This window comes from Sciurus carolinensis, chromosome 3 (assembly GCF_902686445.1).
Source record: "Sciurus carolinensis chromosome 3, mSciCar1.2, whole genome shotgun sequence".
Lineage (NCBI taxonomy): Eukaryota > Metazoa > Chordata > Mammalia > Rodentia > Sciuridae > Sciurus > Sciurus carolinensis.
Window position 1 is genome coordinate 126,494,962 of NC_062215.1, and position 23,016 is coordinate 126,517,977.

Here is a 23,016-nt window from a genome sequence, read left to right on the forward strand (position 1 = left end):
GGATCTCTAATTTATACAATTAGATTCTGTCCCTGTGGGAATTTCTAAGACTTTCAAGCCTGTCAGTGCCTCGTTCTCCAGCCAAGCCCTACTGAGAAGGTTGCCTACACCTATCATTACACACTGTGCACTTCTGGGACCACCAGAAGCAAAATCCAGAGTCATAAACCTTGACACAGGTGGTAGAAAGTAAGCCTGTCTGTTAGGATGAGTTGTTGAACGTGTTCCACAGAATACTAGTTTCTTTTAAATGTTAAATGGTATAAAGGGCAGAAATAAAACAAAGATCCATGATCAAATAAGTTTGGGAAATGCTTGCTTTAAAAATTTGAACTGTTTCTGTATTGTGGGATTTCTCAGAGGCCTCAGTATGTGAAAATACACCATTGTGATTGTGCAGAAGAGGAACAGTATCCACTCTTAATTGAGCCATTTTTTAAAGAGGCCATGTCTTCCATGTAATATCTTTGTGTAAAGGTATATCTCCACATTTTCATGTAAAACATGAAAATAAAACCCAAATCAATCACATGTGGAATAAATTGACTTTGATGTCATATCTCATGTTAGTTGTCTGTGGTAAATATATCCATAATATGTAGCAGTGAAAATACGAAAATATATATGTAGAATGCGAGGGAGGAGAAAAAACACAGAACATTTATACATGTGAGTAGCCATGATGTGTTGTTCATGAGGTCATCCTACATACTGAAGTTTTTCAGTTTTGGACAGGCAGAACACCAAGGAAAATTTTAAAAAGAAAAGTCAAAGTGCAAATTCTCCTTCTACAGGCACCAGGTAATTGAAATGGACATTCATAACTTCCCTAGATATGCATATTCTCTGAAAAAAGGCTTAATGGCAGCATGCAGCCATGGCTTACAGGAAAGTTTAAAAAGGAAAACTATGAAAAGTAATTAGGAAATTGAGAGTTGTTGGGAGGTGGTGAGGAATGGGATTAGGCTGTCATGGCAGATTAATGTGCCCCAGTATTTCACTTCTGGGACCTGGCCGAAAGCGACAAGATGGGTTTTCATTCCCAAGAAATGAGTATAAGAGATTATGCTAGAAATGAATAGAAGAAGTCTCCTAGGAGAATATACTACAAAGCTGCTCGGTACTGATATTTAATCATCGGGGGCAGCTGTAATAGAGAGGGGGATGAGTGGGGAACGCTGTCCCTGGAGAAAACAGGGAGAGGTGTGAACAGAGCAATTTCAAGGCACCGTGGTACTGCTGCCCTCTTTACCTATTGATCATTCCCAGCACGCACTCTAATGCTTAAAAATTAAGAATAAAATATGAAAATGCAGAGGTTCACTTATCAGAAAGGCTAAGAGTATAAATCAAATCGTACTCTAACTAAAGTCACACTTTTATTGTAGAGGCATTTTGCATTTTATATAGTAATTTGTCCCTTGCTAAATGTCTCCTGTTTCTTTATAGCCTTATATATGAAAAAAGGTAGCATATGCTTTGCTCCATAATAATTGGTGCATTTAAATTCCATTTCCAAATCACTTGAAAGGCTGGAATTACACTGTGAAACATTTGAAGAGAAGGGACTGTTTGCTATACATCCTTATTTCTCCCATAATGCCTAGCACAGGGCTTTGAACACAGAAACTTAATCACTGGGGAACAGAAAAAGAGAAAAATACATTGGTTTCTTCCTAAGGATCTTCTAAACAATGGTACACTTTCTGAATGAACCTTATCCTAGTCAATAAAAAGTTAGTTTTTCACCATGATGTAAAAAGTCTCTTTCAACATTCTTTATCAAAGGAAGTCTTAACTGAGGTGAGGTGGTATTGGCATTAAGTGTCCTAAGTTCAAAAGTGACTCCATTAGGTAGGTGCATGGCTGATGGATATCTCATGAGCTGGTAAATTGCATACAAGGTTAGTCATCCTGAGAAGTACACCATACCAGTACAGAACAAACAGATTTGATCATGTGACATTAGATGTAAAAAAAAAAAAAAAAAAAAAGAAAAGCAAGAATTGAAATTTAGTATCAATGACAATGTCTAATATGTGTTGTGAAAGTTGTTTAGTCTTATACAAGTGACCTGAAAGATCAGTTTCATTCTTTTCTCTCTCTCTCTAGACCAGCCTTCTTTTTGTCAATCACTTGGGATGCGGTCATCATGGCTTTCCCAAAATGGCATCCTCAGCTCCCAAGTCTGCATGGACCTGCAGCTTGTATCCCTCGGTTAACTTATTCAATATCATGGTAATCCAACTACCAAATTCTGGGAGTTAAAATCCGATTGGTCAATCTTTGATTAGGTGTGTACTGTTGGTCTAAACAGCGGAGGGATCAACCACCAAGAAGAGCTGCCTCTTTTCGTGTGATGCACAACTGCCTGTGGCCTGGGAGGGGCTGTTATTATCTGAGTACAACTATCATGAACTTTGCTATTAAAAGAACCCACAGGTACTCACTCTTGTTTTACAGACTTTATTCTAACACATTTAGCTCTTCTTTATGTAGTAAGTGGTAGAATGGTAGGGGGCTGGAGAGAAGTTGCTAGGGGAATGATACATCCCATTGTCAGTGGGCAAGAGAGGAATCCTTAAAATACAATGAAATGCAGAAACAAGAACTCAGAATAAGGAACTGTCTGAGACCCTGTAATGAAAGCAAGTATGGTTCACACTTCAGTGGTATCCATGTCTTTAGTGAAACATCAAACCTATGTCTTTAAAACTATGTTTTATAGTAATTCATAAGAGGTGATGTGTATTTAAGAAATCAGGAAATTCTATTGAAAAGACATATTAAAATAAGATAAAATTATTATGCATTTATCAGTCACACATTTAGCAAGCATGTACTGTGTACTTATTATGTTCCTGGCACTGTTTAGTTGCAGGTACTAAAGAAGAAGGGGAGATGTACTTGTAAATCAGCCACTAAAATAGAGTAAGATGCACACTTTTGAAAAGTCAGTCAGAGGAGTTTTGGGGAAAGAAGAGGAAGGTCATTCCAGGAAGAGAAAACAGTACATTAAGCAGAGGAGAGATGTGAATTACAGGATCCCATTGAAAGTTTCCCCTATGATCCTTGTGGGGTGGACTAGGGTGAGTGGGTGCTGGGTCAGAGAAATGGGAAAGATCCTGATTTGGATATTATGGTGCTAACCTAAGGATTTGAACATTGTCCTCAAAGTCACAGGAAGCCCAGGGATGACTTTCAAGCAGGGGAGGGGCCTGATAAACTTTGTGAATTGATGAAAGTTGGACTCTTGTTTGCAGCAATTGAGAACAAAGGCCAAGAGGAAGTAGTTACAGAGGCAGAGGATGCTGAGGAGGGGGTCCCCCTCTGAGGGGTGCCAAGGAGGGAGTCTGGTGACTCACAGATTTCTGGTGAGGTCAATTGCAGAGACAGAAGAGAAAGAGACACGTATGGAAAAAAAGACTGGGAATGAGATGATGGTGGGACTTTCCCACTTAAGCAGCTGCCAAAGTGCCTGGACATAAGCTGTGAATTATAGTTCAATTATGGATTTGGGGTTCATCAGCAGATGGGTGGAGGCCCCACATGGGTGAGAAAGAGCAGGAGAGAGACAGGAGACAACATCAGCAGTGAAGGCCAGGCAGGGGCAGATGGCTTGAAGCAAAGGAGAAAGAAGACCATAAAGGAGGATTAAAATCTTTGAGAGAAAAAGGAAGAGAGTTTGAATGGATGGAATGGCAAAATATGTCTCATGGCAAGAAGGGCCAAGAAAGAAAGGACAATAAAAGAGTCCCGCAGCTTTGGGGCCGTTGGTGACATTACTGAGGGTAGTTTCTTCCATGAGATAGAACTGCAACTAGGAGGGTAGGTTTGGAGGGGAGTGATGACCGCAAACCTGGAAAACCCTCCAAGAAGGTTGACTGGGAAGGGAAGAAGGAAAATTAGAACTTAAGCTGGAGGAAGAAGTGAGGATTGAGGTGGGCTTTTTCAAGATGGGGGAGAACTGTTCATACGAATAGGATTCAGGGCACCAGTAGAAAGGAGGAAGTAGATCCAGAGGAGAGAGAGATGGATGGTGCAAAGCCCCATAGGAGAAAGCAAAGAAGGGATCCAAAGCAGAGGTGGAGGGACCAGCCTCAGATCAGGGAAGGACTGCATTTTCTCTGAGATAGGAGGGAAGAGGGAAAGGATGGGATGGATAGATAAGTTTGTAGGTGGCAGGGGAGGAAATTGAGTGAGTTCTCGATTGATGGCCTCAATTTTCTCTGTGATGTAGGAGGCAAGGTGATCTGCTGAGTGGGGTGGGGGAGGCAGGAAGGAGGGGGTGGTTTAGGAAGTGAGGACATTTGGTATATGGAACTGCTAAGAGAAACGAGGGACAGAGCTGACTGGAGATACGGAAAGATTGGCGGGGAATGCTGAGCACTCAGCTGAGTTGGGAGAATAGATATCTGATGAGTTACAAACTCTCACAACTGTCACATTTTCCCTCAAAGCCTTTACAAGTCTAGGAAAAGTAGCAAGAGATTGAATTCGACTGAAAAATGTTTTTTTTCCTCCCCCCTTCCCAGAATGGATGCCACAAAACTTTAAGAGGGTCAAGAAATTATACAATATTGGATATTGAGAAGTAAATATATGAATTCAGATATTGAATTGGTGGGCTATAGGATGTAGGATGAATAGAAAAGGACACAAAATCAAAATTCATCTACTAGTTGAATGTGTGTATCAGGAGCACATGCAAGGGTCAAGGACTCCAAGGATAGGTGTTTAGGGACCAAAAATCCTTCGAAATTCGAGGCCTATGCATTTAAAATGAAAAGCAACCTGCTGACATAGAGGAGGCTGTTGAAGTTTCAGATACTAGAGGTCAACCCCTTCTGGGGACTTTGGAATCAGTAATCTGAAAGTTAATCTCACCTTCTTGTTGCAGCCTTCCCCGGTCTCCCTATCCCAAAACTTTTCTCTCCATCCTCTGACCTCCTGTATCATTGTGTTTGCAAATAGATAGTAAAAAAGAACTGAAAACTGATCCAGATTCCAGAGAAATGGATTTGGTCATATTTCCAGTGCCCCTAAGTTCTGTGATTTTGGCCGTAGTGTGCTCCATCAAGCAACAGCTGTCTTGATCAGCCCCACTTGCTTAGCAACAGATTATTCTATCCATGCACATGATGTGAGGGTCAAATACTTGCCTACATACCCCTGTATTTATGCAATTCTTTTGTCTGTTTTCTACTTTTCCATGGGAATCCAGAGGAGAAGGGCAAAGACCACACTCCTATATGTGACTTACTTCACTACAATTTATACATATTCAACATTAATGGGATCCTGGAAGCGATTATATTGGGGAAGAAAGAAATATTTTGCTTCATAAAATTCCCTACGACTGCTTTTATTTTAATAGTCTAAAACCACATTTGAGAGTAGAAGCGAGTCACACCATGAAGGCAAATATTCTGAAAGGGAAAACAGTAGACCCTTTAAAATCTGAGCTTGGTTCTCTGACTGAGGTCAACAGAGACAGACCAAATCAACAAGCGTGACATGAAGGGCAAATTTGCAATTAAAAGAAGAATAGGGAATTATAAAGATGGATGGGCCCCCTGACATGCACGCCCAAGCCTACGTGGCCTTGGCCTCCGATGCCAGAAATTAATGCTTTACTCTTTAGCACTGGTCACCTTTGGCTCGGAACAGAAAGGCAAATGCATTAAAATAACAACAATTAGAACACTTACTTAGCTTGGAAGGCATTGTTGGTTCCCCTGTGGTCCAGGTCATGACACAGGCATCCCACAATCACCGCTAAAATTTCCACCTCGGTCAGAATCTCTTGAAACCCAGCAGTCTGCAAAGAAGGGGAAAAACAGCAACAGTTACTACTGGGGGCAGGGCGGATGGATAAGGTTAGTGGGCCAAGCAACCATCAGCTCTGTTTTCATACCCACATCATTTAAGGAAATGATTAACTGCCACCCTCTTAGATGACAGTAGGTTGAGTGGTCAGCAGCACAGCCTCAGGTCCCCACAGTGATGAATTAGCTTGCTGTCACAGTGGCCAATGCTGCCACACCAGGACAAAGTTCAGATTATTTTGGTCCCTTTTTAAGAGAAGAGGTTATCCTCTCCAGATACAGCAACAGTTTGGCAAAGACCCAGGGCAAAGTGTGTCTTGCTATTGTACATTTTAATGATGAGCATCATGTTCATTTGTAGGGCAATAGAGGCCTGTGAAGTACAAACTGAATGATGTATCCCCAGATGCTATTCAAATGAGAGCAGGTAAAAGAAAATAAAACCTTTTTTTTATATTAAAAGAGACAACTTAGAAGTACTCACATTGTTGTATAATGTCATTCTGGAAATTATCTTAAAATAATTCACATTAGACTGGTGGACAGATTAAGTTCATACAGGTAATAGGACAGTGTGTATCTTGAAAACTTGAATTTGGAAGAGGATTAGGCAGCCCAGATTGAGGATCAAATCAAGTAACTGTGACTTGGAATTCTTTTTTTTTTTTTTCTTATTCTAGTAGCCACATGTGTGAAACTCATAACTGTGATGTGATTTCTTTTGGAAGCAGTTTGATAGAATTACAGAAGCAAGAACGGCAATGGTTCTTTGGTTCCTACTGGTCCTTTCATTAGTTTAGAAGAGGAAGTGCACCTCTGGGAAGGCAGGTCTCTGAATTTTTTTAATCCACCCTGCCTTTTACTTTGCATGTCTTCTATTTCATTACTTATTAAAATCCTCATAAGGAGGTAAGAGGACAGAGTTCAAATTGCTTCAGATTTCGTGTGTGTTTTTCCCTCAAATTCAGGCTCACTGGCGAATACCTGTAAGTAAAACTTTTCTCTTAGAATAATGAAAACTTTGACTTTTAATTAATTGGTTTTATGACCAAAAAACTATGAATAATAGGTTCCCATGTTGACAATTTTAGTTTTAAAATTGACTTGGGTCCTCTGACAGATACAGAAAAACATAAGCTTCATTTGGATAGAAAAAAGGGAATATGGGTATGCTAAGAAATGATCTGGAAATATGAAATAGTTCATGTCAAAGCTTGTGTGTGTCCTTCATTCCAAAGTTTGGAATTGACTGCTAGTCTTGTCTGTTTTATTCCTTTCTTTCTTCCTTCTTTCCTTCCCTCCTTATTTTCCCCTCCCCCTCCCTCCCTCTCCCTCTTTCTTTCTCCTCTCTTCCTCCTTTCTCCAGCTCCTCCTCCTCCTCCTCCTCCTCCTCTTCTACTTTTGTGGTACTGGTAATGGAGCCCAAGGGTACTCTACCACTGAACTACATCCCCAGCTTTTTATTTATTTGCTATTTTGAGCCAGGCTCTTGCTAAGTTGCCCAGGCTGGCCTCAAACTTGGGATCCTTCTGTCTCGGTCTCTTGAGTCACTGAAATTACAGGAATGTGCCACCACTCCCAGTAGCTGTTGGTTTTCTATGTTCAACTTATTTTAGTTAAAATATTATCTGTAATAGTTTTTTTTTTTTAAGTGAATCATACTAAAAGACTTAAAATCAGAAGCCAGTAGTCCCTCATCCTTCCCCTTTTCTGATCCCCAAAGATATCCACTTTAATTTTTTTAACCTGAATTGGTAGACTTTCCACCATATATCTCTATATTATACACATAGTATTAGCATTTGGTTATTCGCCCAATACTTACATGGTCCTTCTTACATACCAAACTTTCTCCTAAGAGCTTTTAGCTATTTAACTTATTTAATTCTTATAACAGTCCTTTGAGGTAAGAACTATCATTATCCCCAGTTATAGATGAGAAAACTGAGTCAGAGAAAGGATGTGTCCTATGCCCAAAGACTCACAGCTAGTACAAGGCAGAGAGGAGCACTTCTGTCAAAGTCTGCCCTGAACCAGGGATGACGACTAGTGCAGATGAGAGGTGATGTCCTCCCTTCACACTCTCAGGGTGATCCACCCACAGATCTCTCCTGATATCAGCCTATAGATAAGACTCACTGCTGTGGCAACTAGTGTACAGTGATTGTTCCCTCTCTTATGTAAATATTTTCACTTGCTGGAGTTAGGATTTCTTTGAAACATCCCAGTCTTCTTACCCACAAACTCTGTAAAATGCCTCTCAAAACAATTTAAAGAGGGTCAAAAGTATCACACTTTTGATTCTGTATGTCTTGGGAGTAACCTGATCTGGCTTCCCCTGACTCCTATTCAGGGCTTCCTCTTTCCCTTCCTGGGTTGATCTCTTATCTCCTGCATTACACACCTTGCCCTTTCCTAGATCTCACTCTCATTTTGCAGAAGCTCATTTGCCAGGAGCTTCATGAGAAAATTTTTCTTTTCTTTTTTTTTTAAACACTGAGGGAATTGTATTGGGGCCTTTGTGTGACAGAAAAAATATCTTCATTCTATTCTATTCCCATACTCAGTTGTTACTTAGCCTAACAATTCTAGGTTGAAACAGTTTCACTCAAAATTTCAAAGGACTGCTCTGTTGTTCTCTAGCTCCCAAAGTTGCTTTTGAGAATATGCCATTCTTATTCCTAATACTTTGATTTGATTTTTTTCCTAAGTACTGGGGATTCAAACTAGGGGTGCTCTAGCACTGAGCTACATCCCTAGTTTGTTTGTTTGTGTGTTTTTAAATTTTGAGACAGTGCCCAGACTGGCCTTGAATTTGGAATCCTCCTGCCTCAGCCTGCCATCATCTAATACTATGAATGTTACTTGATTTTCTTTCTTTTAGAATCATCTCTCTATTCCCGGTGTCCATCAATTTCACGAAGGTATGTTTGGTTTGGTTTTGGACTTTTTTCAGTAAATATTCATGATAAACCTAATCTGGATTTTCTACTTCTTCAGTACAACATTTTTCTAATTTTATTCTTGTTGTTGTTAATTTTCTCTTCAGTATTTTTCTTGTCCTATTTGGCACTCCAGTTGGTTGAAATTTGGACTTCTTGTGTTTTATTTATTTATTTATTTATTTATTTATTTATTTATTTTTTATTGTAAACAAATGGGATACATGATGTTTCTCTGTTTGTACATGGCGTAAAGGCTTACCATTTGTGTAATCATAAATTTACATAGGGTAATGTTGTTTGATTCATTCTGTTATTTTTTCCCTTCCCCCCCCACCCCTCCCACCCCTTTTTTTCCCTCTATACAGTCCTTCCTTCCTCCATTCTTGCCCCCCTCCCTAACCCTAACTCTAACCCTAACACTAACGACTTCTTGTGTTGATTTCCTTATTTTTAAAAATCTCTTCTTTCCCATTTTCTATATAGATTTTTCTTCTTACTTTCCAGAAGTTTTTAATTTATAAGAATTTAGTCCTATTCCTTTTCTAACAGCATGCTATTCTTTTCCAATGGATGCATTATTAGTTTTATCTTTCTGAAAATATTAATAATAGTTCTCCTTCTACTCCTCAAATTGTCTGTTTCCTCTGAATTCCTTTTCCCTATATTCCCTCAAGTTTCAGGTAACCTTTGTTAGACAACAAGCATTTTAAGAGTAAAGTGATACAATGCTCACCCTGCACTAGTGTGTGGGTGGTGCTGGTAGATTTCTGGGCCTCACCACAGGGTGACCTGACTTTTCTTTTGTTGGTGTCCTTTAGTCTGGATGCTGGTTACTGCAAAAGTAGGGGTGAGTGTAGCCTTCTACTACATGAGGAGGGGCTGGGGACCTGGGGACTCGCTGCTTCTGTGGTCACTTCATCTCACCTCAACCCATTTTTGTGATGTCTGAGGACTTCTGTTCCTGAGCTGAGGCAGGGTCTGGGGGTATTGTTTCTTGTGTGTGCCCCTTCTTCCATCCCCTCCACTCTTGGGATGGACCCTGCTCTTCTCTACTAAATTATGCAGCCTCCTCTCTGTTTTCTGTCTTCATAGATTATGGTTCTATGAAAGGAGGAATTTCTATTCATTTTTGTTCTTGTTATTGAAAGTGGTTTTTGAAAGAAGGAGGTATAAATGTATTTTTTTTTCTGTCTTCTATGTTACCTTAAAACTAATCAGCTTCATTGGACTTGGTTTTGCTAATGCTAAGTAAATTCCAAAAGTCTATCTAATAAGTGATAATATTATGGTACTGTGAAAACAAAATTTTAAAACAGCAATTCTACGCTGAAATTTAGAGATTTCACTTGTGAAAATGTTATTGACTAGAATTAGCTGATGAAGCAGAGCAGTAAGAGTAAGGATAATGTTAAGATATGGTTATTTGGCTAGAAATTTAGTTAGAATTAAAATCAAATGCCATCTAATAGGTTGAAAATCAACATGCCAAATTGCTTTGGAACCATCAGTCAGTAACCTCACCTTTTTTTTCCTCCCATGGAAATCCAATATCAGGCTCTTAAATTATTGTGTCATGGATACTTTTGAGAATTTGATGAAAGCCACGGCCTTTATTTCTACAATTTTTAGCATAATTTATAGTATTCAAAGACCACGGAGCCTATTTCTGTATCTCAGAATAACAAATCCCTGAAGTACAACATACTCACAGTCCCACAAAACACATTTGCCTCTTGACTGTGATACCTGAGTTACTGAAGCAGCACCTATCTCTTGACTGTGATTTAAAGCTGCCTGGTAAATGGTTTCTGAGAATCATCAGGCCTGAAAAGTGTCCACCTGCCACTAAGTGTCCATTTGCCCCTCCCCCACCCTCATCCATCTTCCTTCTGGTCCTATCCATTCAGACCCACATTTACCCATATTGAGTAGAAAAAGTCAACTGCATGCTGAAGATAATACACCTTCAAGAAGAAACAGAGGTGGCAGGAGGCATACATTAATACATTTATCACATTCTTGAATCATTTACTATTTTACTTTTAAACAAAATTATTATTTTTGTTCTTCACCCAGCAATTATGTGTTTTATAGAACTTAATGTTAATCATCTTCTTTTTTGTGTTGCCTCATGATTTGTATCAGAAATAAAGGCAGTGAATACAATATGTCTAAGTAAAGGAACAGTCAGATCATCTAGACCTACTTCCCCAGCACCCTCTTCAGAAAAGCCTTTTGATTGTCTACTGAGCAGGTCTTTAGTGACAGTCTTTCATTGGGCTGGGATATCTCCATTCCCAGTTATATCAAATGGAGTAACAAGGACTCCAAAGTACCTAAACCAGTAAGATTGATTCTCAGGGTCTTGAAAAGTACCAACTAATTTATGTTATTAGCTAACATAAAATTTTAGTCAGCTTAGGATGTACCACCATTTCAAAACTGACCAGTATGGTACTAGTGAATAGAGGAATACTATGGCCAGAGAAAAGTGACTGTCATTTTGTGGCTCTGTTAAATCCCAAAAGAAACAGCTATAATATCAACACTTCCTGGTGTTATAGAGAATTCTTTCATTTAACAAATGTTATTAAGTGCCTGTTAAGTCTCAAGCAATTTGTATATTTGAGAAATGAGTCTTAGGATAATATTAATGATAGTTAGTCCTTCTATAATCCTTAGTACATACAAGGCATTTTTCTAAATACCCAAAATTCATTAACACATTTAATCCTTACAACAACTCTCTGAGGTAGATGCCATTTTTATCTACCCATTTTATGGATGAGAATATTGAGGCACAAGATCACTGGACTGGAAGCCATTGCAATTGTGGTGGGAGGAGAGACCAGGCAACCTGACCATGAGCTGAGACTGTGTTCTTATGCATTGTGCTCTACAGTCTCTACATGAGAGTTTAGGTTTACTTGTGCAGCTTTTCAACATTCTTGAGAAGACCGAACTTTAGTTAGCAGGGCCTTAAAGAGTTACTTAATGTGTGCTTTATTCCATGAAGTACATTACACTAGTACTAGGTTGATATTACAGAGCCAATGAACCTTTCTTTTTTTTTTTTTTTTTTTTGTCTAAATATAGCTCTTGTCCACCTAGGTGGTACCTGATGATATATGGTATTTTACAAATGAGGTTACAAAGAAAAGAAGGAGACAGTAGTTTGTGTAGAGTATTCCAATTTTATAAAATATCTAAATATAGGCATTGGAAAATGGCTATCAGGATGTATATCAAAATGTTATTGGTAGTAGGATTACAGGTGACAAAATTTTTCCTTTATGTCCCAAATTTCCATAAAGAACATTTACTCAGTAAAATGTATTTACTCTGTGTGTATTTGTAAATTCTTTTTTGTTTTAAAAATAAAACCACACTTTACCAAACTGGTCAAGCTTGGAATAAAACAGTGACATTTTGAAAAGAGTCCATTCATTTATTCATTGAGCAAATATTTATTAAGCACTTACCCTATTCCAGGAAGGAACAGGGCAGGGAAGGAGATGACTGGTCCCTTCTACACATGCAATATGGTCACACATCAAGCCAGTCAGAACACCACACACAGGGGGCCCTTTTCTAATGAGAAACCATCACAACATCTTTCCTTTGTGGAAAAGGGTAAAAGTAGAAATGGCTGGCTGCTCTTGCTTTTGTTCCTGGAGAAGGTGCATCGTGAATGCCCTTCTCTTGACTGCAGCCCTGGCACAGGAATCTGAGAAAGTGATGCCAGAAATTCTGTCCTTGCTTTTTTTTTTTTTTTTCCGAATCTGACATTGGGAGGGACTGAATGATGGGGGATTTCCTTAGGAGTTCGTCCTGTTGATTCTGAGATCGCACAGATGGCAAACTGAAAGGAAGGGAATTCAATGATGTCTCAGAGATTCCAAATGGTAGCAGAAATGCCAAACTGATGGTGCTGATGTGCAGGCACTACTGCAGAACCCTGGGACTGGGTGAGGCTGAGCAACAACATGAGGGTCTGAGGGCTCTTTCTTTCTCCCCTCCCTCTTTCTCTCTCTTCTGGATAAGAAGAGCAAAGAATATTACTCAGACCATCACAATGGCTTTGAAAGACACAATTCTCAAGGAAGTGCCTGCTCTAGAAGAGTCTGCATACCAAATCCCTAGTCTCTGCTGTCACATGTAGATGGCTTGAAATTGGAGGTCCTGTGAACTGTGGGGTGAAGAATAGCATTTACATAAGAAGCATTTAATTTTCTGTATTGGCAGGGTCACTGTCTGGAAGCTTTGTTTTGTACATTAATAAGTCAAATTTGCTTTAGCCAAGAAGTGCTCTTTGACAGTTTCATTGTAAATGTCCCATACAAGGTCACCATAAATGATTCAAAATTGCAGTGGCAATGGCTTGTCCATGTCTGCTAGGCCACTCTTAACATGAGGATCTATGAAATTAGATCTCCAAACTGGGATGAATGGTTCTACAAGAAGGATGTCTTCAATCGACCCCCAGCTCCAAATTGAGCACATATTCCAGTCACAGGTGGATCGAGGAGGTGAAAAATTAACGTGGGTGTTTGAGCTCTACATGCATTTACGATAACAAAGCATTCTTCTTTTGGGGGATATACTTTGTTGGCTTTCAGATGCAATGGCAACATGCATCTGAAACATAAGCTGAGGGGCAGGCTGAGGATTATTTATATGCTCCAATGAAAGGATTCATAGGTAGAAGATTTTCTCAAGCTTTAGGGTGAAAACTGACTTCAACTGCCTATTGGGAGTGTTTACAAATACATTTGCATTGTTTGATGACATCACCAACCTTCTTTTTAAAAAAGAAAGATCCTATCTTTGCCAATCACAGACAGTGTGTGATGTAAGCACATGAAGGAGAAGAGCAGGAATCAACCACAATCAGGTTGTTTGAGGGGGAAAAATCCAATCAGATGAATTATAGTAACCAGATTTAGTGGTCATACTCCCTGGCAGTGATGTCTGATGGCTTAAAAAAGGTGCTTCATGAAAAATGGTGGAATGAGACAGACATCATTACCCTATGTACATGTATGATTACATGAATGATGTGAATCTACATCGTGTACAACCATAGAAATGAAAAGACGTACCCCATTTGTATACAATGAATCAAAATGCAGTCTGTAAAAATAAAAAAAAAAATTTAAAAAGGCACTTCAGCCCTATTTCAAGGTCCAAGGACCAGAACTTTCCCAGCAGTGAAGGGCATGCCTTCCAGCACTAAAATGCTTACAGGTCTCCTTTGCAGAGAAGTCAACATCACTCCAACCAACTGCAGCTTGCCTAGTTATCCATGGGAGTGGGAGAGCTTTACCAAATTCACTTCTCTTTCTTCTCAAGAGGAATGTAGCCAAATATTGATTCGGCATTAATTAAATATTTAAGTCCACAGTGATCCTTTTCTTGTCAAGCTCAGAGTTGAGACACCTTACAGCCTATACCTAAATGACTTTCTTTTACAACTAGAAGCTCCTAAGGGTACTTACCATCAAATCATAAAACACAAGCCATGTTTTGGGCAAATGATAACTCTTAACATCAAATAATGTTGCAAATGCTTATCTATGTAAATTTCAGAAAGGCCAGACAGAAACAGTGGCCTGTTTAGTACAATTGTATGTGTCAAGTGGTTGTTTGGAGCATAAATGAAAAAATTTAGGTTCGTCTTAGACAATTATATTTAGTTATATTTAACCACTTCCAAGACTTAATTTTTAACCTATTTATTAACATGATGTTAAAAATCTTTATTTGGGAAGTTAAAAGATACAAAAATAGAAGATAATAATGAAAGCCATGTTTTCATTAGCCAATGTCTACAAGAATACATGTTTTACCAATCTTGTTTCATCTGTGTCTTCACATGCAATATTTTGTTTGTTAGAATATTTCAAAGCAAACCTATGGCATCTGTCAACCCTCTTCATTTCATTCTCAGGAAGTCCTGATGTAGTCAAATAAAAATTGGTCAATAAATCTCTATCTCTGTTCTCATATTTTGATCAAATGTGCTAAAAGATAAACAATATAAGGAAACTCTCAGACTAGATACCTATAAGACTTGTCAATAATAATAAAATAAAATTTTAGAAAAAGACTTGAGAAAATTGAGGTTTTTACTTCAACTAAGATAATACAACAAACCTAGCTTATGTAGGTATTGCATTAAGGTAGCTAGGTGCTACATTAAGAAAAACAAAAGAAAAATAAAATGAAATTCTTAGGGTTATAGCTTTCAACATTAAGAATACATGTGCTTTATGTTTTTTTTTTCTCAAGGATAAAGACAGGATGTTTTGTCCATGTTTAGAAATACAGTTTATATTTTACTTATGATAAATTACTAGTGAACTCAATATAATACAACATGCGGTTTGTGAGCACAGAAAATGAAGCAGATCACTTGGTGCACATTAATTGTGCAGAAAGACAGATCTCTAAAGTGCCACGAGAAGTTATGCTGGTGAATTACAAGAATATGAGACCTCTTCCAAGCGTACCCTAATTTTTATTAATCATCATTGAGCCAAGATTAAACATAAGACCCATGAAAAACCAAAACTTTTTAAAGCTCCCAACTTAACACCCTTAGGTGCTAGCTTTCAGTCCCAAGAAAGTGCCACTACAAAGTCATGCACTGTGGAAAATGGAGGCCATGATAAACGACCATGGCTTTGCTGCTGGGTCTCTCTGACCTGGAGGATTCAGCCAGTGTCATAAAACACAAAGCGACAGATTAAGCAGTTTACCAACACCATAAAAATCTCAAAAATAAATTCACTTTAATCAAAAATCCTGTATTGTAACTAGGCAGCCCTGGCCCCCAAACCACATAGATTTCCTTACAAGCCCCTGTCCATGAGCAAGAGCTCATATTCTTTCTGTAACGCCAGATACAATGATGTTCATACACTTTTACAATTTACATGTCCTAAGAAAAATACCCAGCTTGGGCTGATGGTGCGGGAGAATTTATTTTCACTAGAAGGGGAATGACCCATAACTCATGAATGGCAGCGCTTAAAGTGAGTTATGGAGGTTACTCTCCTGTGAGAGGAAATGGATTGGATTATCCTTCTGCCCAATTGTATGTTTGGTTATTAGCACACCAGGTTCTTAATTATGTGTGGCTTTGCCATTTTCCTTTTATAAAATAAATGTGGATAAAGGGAATGTCAGCTAGAAGCACAGAGTGCGTAATTGGGGCTCTGAAATGTAGGCAAAAAGAATAAAAATAGGAACCTTTTTGCATGATTAAAAGATAGAAGTCCTAAATGTAATTTAAACATAGTATTCAAATTGATTAGCTCCATAGCTAATTTATAGTACCCAGTGCTGATATTCTCCAAGAACATTGAAAATCACCTTTTCCTAAGTTAAAATTTTGCCATCTCTTAAGTTACACCTACATGAAGATGAAAGAATTGGTTTTTCTAACATGCAGATTTTATTATATTTTTATGATGTTGCCTTTTTAAAAGTAAATATAACTAGTTGCTACTTACATTGATAAGGAAATGCAATGTAAAAATAAAATTTGATGATTATAAATATGAATTACTACTTGCTATCTTGCTATAGTTAGTTACAGAACAAAACATCTAGATCTTTTTGTACCCGCCAATGTTACAATCTACAAAGGAATTTGGTTTTGCTGAGATTAGGATTCTGGTTATTGAGTGAAAAGTATTTTATTTAAAAATTCAATTGGTTCTGTCTTCTAGGAGGGAAAGAAAAGATATCCAATTGTGCTTCTGTAATTTCCTTCCAGAAGGTATTTTCTCCCTCAAAAATCAAGGACTCTTGCTGAAAACTGTGGACAGCAGACAGTGCATTATCCTCCGGCTGGTGAACAGGATGGATTTTTTCCCTAAACACCCCTTCTGCTTTCTACTTTGAATTATCAACAAACGGCTTGGCTTATCTCTGAAAATAACCTTGTTGACAACACAAATATGGACTTAAACACGCTACCTCCACATTTAAGATTTAAGAAGCCCCCAGTAAATGTCAGGGGATGTCAATGTGTTTGCTGTGATACTTGGTTATTATTAGTGTTTAACTGCAATTCCCCACCAGCGCCATGCTGCAGGCACCACCATAAATTTTAATGTGATCATGTGCTCTTCCCTTTTCATATCCAGTGAATTCTGTAAGATCATAATATTCTATATGAACCCTAGCTGAACCTTACAGTGATAAGAAGAACAAGATTTCTAGCAGTGATAGCGCTTCATCATTTTATAGTTTTTTTTTTAAACTGGACACTGAGCAACATGGTTCCTTGAATAATATTACCCTAAACTAAATTCACTCATTCAATTAATCTTTATTGAACCCATACAGGATGCAGGGCATGGCCCAAAGTGCTAATGAGTACATTTATGGGATAGTAAAGAATACTGATTCTTAAGGAAACCTTTCTTCCCCCTTGGAAAATCTGTCAGAGCTCATACATCATTTATAAAACCGAAAAATATCTCTGCAACCTTGGTGCCACTATATGCCTTTTATTTTATAGAATACAAACAAAAGCACAGCCCTTTCCTATATCTGGTCTATGTTGCTAATAAAAGAAACGTGTCCGTCGTCTTTAGGCATGTGCTTGATGGAATATTTATTCTACATATTTTTATAATAGAATCTGTATAATAACCATTGATTTGCAGGTTTTTATTCCTCGTTTTAACTATAAGTAATAACAGGAACTACTTGTGGTATTTTTTGGAGGAATTAGAAGTTTGGTAAATTTTAACTATTTAAATATCTCTTTAAAAACAAAGGATAATGTTGAAGCTTTCATTGTATAAATCTGAAAAACCCAGCCAGATACATACAACAAATTAATAAGTGATCAACGTGGTTACCTGTGAACTAGATATGTCCATCATTCTATATCGAATAGCCTGTGCTACAAAATAGTTGTTTTTATTCTTTTTAATTTCTAAAGAAACAAAGTCACTATGTTACCTAGCCATAAAGCTGAATATTTTTGTAAAACATAATTCTGAGTCAATACATTAATTTTCTGTGCGTAAAGTCATTTTAGGGTCAAAGGTTAGGAAGCTGATACATATATTTATAATTTGCTTATTCTGTTGTTCATGGTGCCAAAATATGCTTGGCAGTGGCACACAATTGTGCATCTCCCACTCCCAGAGACAATGGACTTACAAAAATACACAATCAGGGATTCAAGGTCATATGGAGAAAGCTGCATTATTTATGCCAACAGCGTGGTGGACCAGGCTTTTCAGGTTTGTCATCAAACAAGCCCATCCTGATAAGAGACTAGTTGTCGGTGTTTCTTCTAAGGAAAGCACTTATTGCATGGTGGGGGCGGGGGTGGTGGTGGTGGTGTGCCCTAGTATCTCCTGTGCTAGGAGAAAAGCAGCATATTCAAGGAGGGTTGCTAAGGATTTTTTTTTTCTTTTTTCTTTTTTCTTTTTTTTTTTTTGTCTTTTCCGCCAACTGGCTGGGAAACTTTGCCTTGGAGCGCCATCTAGAGGAAAATTTATTACACACACCATGCCTGGCTTTTTGACCCAGGCTGAATCCAGCGATTGCTGTATAATGAATTTTTCTTTCTAGATTAATAAGAAAATTTTGCTTCTAACTCATCACATGGAAATAGAATATGAGATATGTTGATTATAAATAGAATCATTGATGGTATAAAACCCGTTGAAGATCCTAACCATCTTCAGGAGTATGTGAAGCATTAGCGCCCATTCATGGAAATAACTTGGGGATAATTTGCCATAGGCTGACGTCATATTTCAAAAATTAGAAATGATGAGCAAGTTAAATTCATTTTTATTTAACTTATCAAGTAATCTTTTTCACACTATCTTGATTACTTTCTTAATTTAAAATTTTCTAATAATGGATTTCATGGTCAAGTTGAAAAAGATGCTTGGGTTAGAGACACACAAAAGTTGACATTTTCAACTTATTGTGTGTAATTCTTTGTCAGGTTCAGCAAAATATAATGAGTGGAAGATAATAACTTTTAAAGATTCAGCTATACAACTCAATGTGAGGGAGAAAAAAATATTCACTAAGGTATTCTTTCAAAGTCATGGTTTTTTTCTTTTTCATTTTCTTTTTTTACTTTTACTTAGCGAAGTGTTCTATTTTTGCAGCAGCATGAATACACAAACAAAATCCAAACCTTTTCTAAGAGTGACACTCTTCAAGTCAGTCAAGCAGACAAAAATAACTGCACCCCTGAAATATCATGAAGATTTGAGTGTACCCATGGCAGTGGCAGAGTCTGAGAGTTCTATTTTCTTTCATTTCCTAAGTATTGAGTTGCCCAAACCCTGAAAATAATCACTGACGAAAACCAGTATAAGTTTCCTTCTACTCTGAAGTGTCCACCCTGACCCTACACCTTCACCACATCCCAACTGTTTTCAGGTTTGTCATAAAAGTTTGGCTCTGTCCTTGACATCTCTAACTCACAAAACCATGATGACTTCTATTTCCTTTGCTGAACAAGATTTCTGCTGGCTTATTTTGGCGACTCCATAAATCCAGAGGTTCTCCAAAGCATTCGATTAATAAGTTAAATCTCTCTGTGAGCCAGACATATGATCTTGGCATACAGAAAGTGTTTCTAGTCTATTGAGATCTGATAAAGAAAAGCAAAATGAAGGTGGTTTTGTTTTCAAGCAAGATTGGCACTTGCGCAATAAAACTTCATGGTCCAAAGTATTTTCTTTCCACAATTGATTGACTGCTGCTCTGACAGTAGCCCAACAGGAAGAAGAGGTCAACCCAGTTTTCCAGGCCAGTCTGCCTGTTCCTTAAGCAGAGAAGGACCTAAACCATAGGTCCTGTGTGGAGAATGAAGGCATTCTGATCCCATCTTCTTATACCATGTGTACACTTGAGTCCAAGTGAACTCAACATATATTTGTTGAAAACTTACCAAGCATGTGACAGTACAAGGTGCTGGCAGGGCCCTCGATACATAGGTGTTGAGAAAATAAGTAAATATTGTTGAAAGAATAAGATATTCTCTCTTCCCTCAAGTAGTTTATTCTATAGGAGAATGAGAGTATTGTTAACATAAAATATACTATAGAAAGATAGATGTGTTGTATCAGATACAGTGCAGAGACAGAAGTAATTATTGATGCTTTGGGAGAAAGGAGGAAACTTCATAGAAAAACTGGCATTAGATCAATGCCTTAAAGGATGAGCAAAATTTTAATAGGCAGAGAATAGGACAGGGATTTTCATGAAGAAGAAGCAGAACAGTCTTTTGTTGTTGTTTAGACCAAAATAAAATATATTTCAGTTGGAATTCCTGATTTTGCATCTAAATTTTAACCTGGGTGTATAGATACAAGTGTTTTTAAAAATTTATTTTATAAGAGTCCAAAATTCACATTCTCTTTTTGCATGTTAGGTATGTTCACACACACTCACGTACATGCACATACACACACCTATGCATGCATATTAGTGTGAGGTTAGTGAAACACACATATTTAAGCAGGAAAATATTTTCTTTTATGATAGTTTAACCAAGGCCAAAACAAGTCTTAGTTCTTGCCAGAAAATGGGGATGAATAGAGGATTTAGTTTCAATCTTTGCCACAAACATTTGCTTTCAGATTTCATTCCAAGGCTTGCCTCTGGCCGGTTGCCCTAACTATCTGCATAAAACAGACCAGCTACCATCACTAGGTTAGATCAGAACCCAGGGGCAGAGGTTTTTAAGCCTAGTGAGCTTTTAAACCCTCAAAGCATCCACTCTGACCCCTTCCTTCTCCTGTGGGCTTCCTGGATGTTCTTCTATGATCTTGTGGGTAATTTTCATGTCTCCTACAGGCTTTCCAGCAGCTCTGAGGTTTTATCCAAGGATCTTTTTGAAAGATCCTTGCATTGCATTGAAAACCCAAGCATTTCTTTTGCGAAATCACCAGTTTGTTAACAGAGAGTACTGAAAAGAAGCTCCCATCATCATTCTGAGACTACATCTACTTCAAGGTGTTAATGATTTTACAGCTTTAAAGCTTAGAAGTGTTGCCCAACGTACACCCACAACCAGGACAGGTGAGCACTGCCATAAAATAATCACGTGGCAATTCTTCCAAGAAATGAAAAGGTAGAGAAGGCCTGGAGGTCTACACAAATGAGAGGTGACCTCCCACCCTCACCGAACACTTACTGTTAGCATCGCAAACATCAGCTGGCACACGTTGAAGGCGTGTCTCCAGTTGTGGTAAAGAACCATTCGATAGTTTTTCCTTACTGTCAAAAGCCACCTGCACAATGTCTGAAATGGGAGGGAGAGGTTGTGTCAGGCACTTGCACGTGTCTCCAGTGTCTTTGATGGTCCCACTCTCAAAGCAGTGCTTTAGGATGGATGATCGAAGTCTCCCACTAACACCCTCTTGGTTCTCACAGTACTCCCATGAGGTGTGCCAGGCAGGGTTATCGTCCCCATTTTGTCTTTGGGACACCCACAATTCACAATGGCTAACATGGCATCCCAGGTGCACGCCTTCCATCACCCAAGACAGGACATCTTACCTCATAGTCGATTTTAAATTTCTGCACCATCCCCAGCTCCATGAACATCCGGAGGGCAGCTGTGATCATGGCATCAACATCGAGGGAAAAGTCATCGAAATGAATGTCATCAATGGCCAGTTCTGACACCAGAGGGATGTTGGCTGCCTAAACAAGCAAAAGATATAAGTCAAGCCAAGTTCACTAGCTTTCCCAAACCCCACATCCTGCTTGCCTCCTCTGCTTATCAGAAGTGCCACATAAATCAGGCCTGACCTGTACTTACACCCTGATACAGCTAAACTCTGAGCTGTAAATGTCTTTTGTTTCCGAACTGCAAATGCCCCAAGCAAATGAAGGGGGATGGGAAGGACAGCTAATCGGAAGATAAAATATACACGCTGGATCTAGTCTGCAGAATTTGGAATACAGAACTGTCTAGTTTACTGAAACTGCGGTCATACAATATATTCTGATGCATATTACAAAGCACTAAATGCAAGAAACATCTGGGCAGCCAGCAGCTGTGAATTTTAATTGCTGCTATTCAGAATGAGTTGGAATACACCACTTTGCCTTGTTTCTTGTATTCTTATATTCTGTAGCTTGCACGTGCTCTTTGTTACACACATGTTCTGTATATTCAGAAGAACAGAAAAGATGAGACAACATATCTTTGGTGCAAAATGTGTTATCTTAATAAAAGAGAGATGTTTGGATGATTAACATAAGCCTATGTTTCACTGAAGGGATTAATTTTGCTATACTGTTTAGCTTCATTCTATATAAACATTACAATATAATTACACTATTGGTCATATATATTCAAGGTTTCTAAAACATCATTAGGCAGCAATCAATTGACCCACACAAACCTAAAGGGGAGGGAAAAATTTTTTGGAAATCATTTTTATACCGATTTCATTGGGTCTGCCATGTCCTTTGGGCCACTCTTGATAAGGGAGTCATCTTTATGTTTTCAGGGTATCAGAGCCCATTCTGGATTCATTTTCCTAGTCTGTTCACTGGGTATAAATTACCCTGGGAGTAATTTATGCCCTGGGACTACTTTGGCGGAGCAATTAAATCCAACCTTGGTAGTGCTAAACATTTCAATCCTTCCTTCACAATTCTATGGTCCTCCATAAGAGTTTACATCTCTAAGCTAAAATCCAAACATTGGTTATTCCCAGGAACACTGAAGAATAATGAATTTATAAATGTCAAGACAACCTTTTATTCTTGACTGTTTATTTTCATTAAAACTTAATCCTCTTATCCTTCAGTAAATCATTTTAATATGGTAACATATTAATGTGCTTAATATTAACATGTTAATAAGCTTAATATGTTAACATGTAGACTAGCTCCTAAAATTAAAAAGGCTTGTGAAATTCAAACATGAAATACCCTTTATGTGTTTGTGTCTTTACTTGGAGTCCCTGACCCCATGCAAATACTTTATTTACTTTAAAATATTTTTAACCAAAGTTGTAAATGTACATCTAATTTAAGAGCAAATTAGATCTACAAAGTGTCTCTCTCTCTCTCTCTCTCTCACACACACACACACACACACACACACACACACACACATACATACACACATACACACATACACGGTAGCCAAACTCACTTGGTATCAAAATTTTCCCTTACATAAAGGCAACAACTTTCAAAAGTCATTTTTTTATATTTAGCAA

General features: G+C 38.2%; 1 protein-coding gene across 1 annotated transcript in view; it reads right to left on the reverse strand.

Moving 5' to 3' along the window:
• Positions 1 to 23,016, reverse strand: part of Pde11a (phosphodiesterase 11A) — a 378,401-nt gene that overhangs the window by 72,016 nt on the left and 283,369 nt on the right. Inside the window, exons 11-13 of the mRNA XM_047545134.1 lie at positions 21,335 to 21,481; positions 20,970 to 21,077; positions 5,712 to 5,821 (exon numbers count right to left, since the gene is read on the reverse strand). Coding sequence (XP_047401090.1) covers positions 5,712 to 5,821; positions 20,970 to 21,077; positions 21,335 to 21,481 — 365 coding nt within the window. The remainder of the gene's footprint in view (positions 1 to 5,711; positions 5,822 to 20,969; positions 21,078 to 21,334; positions 21,482 to 23,016) is intronic.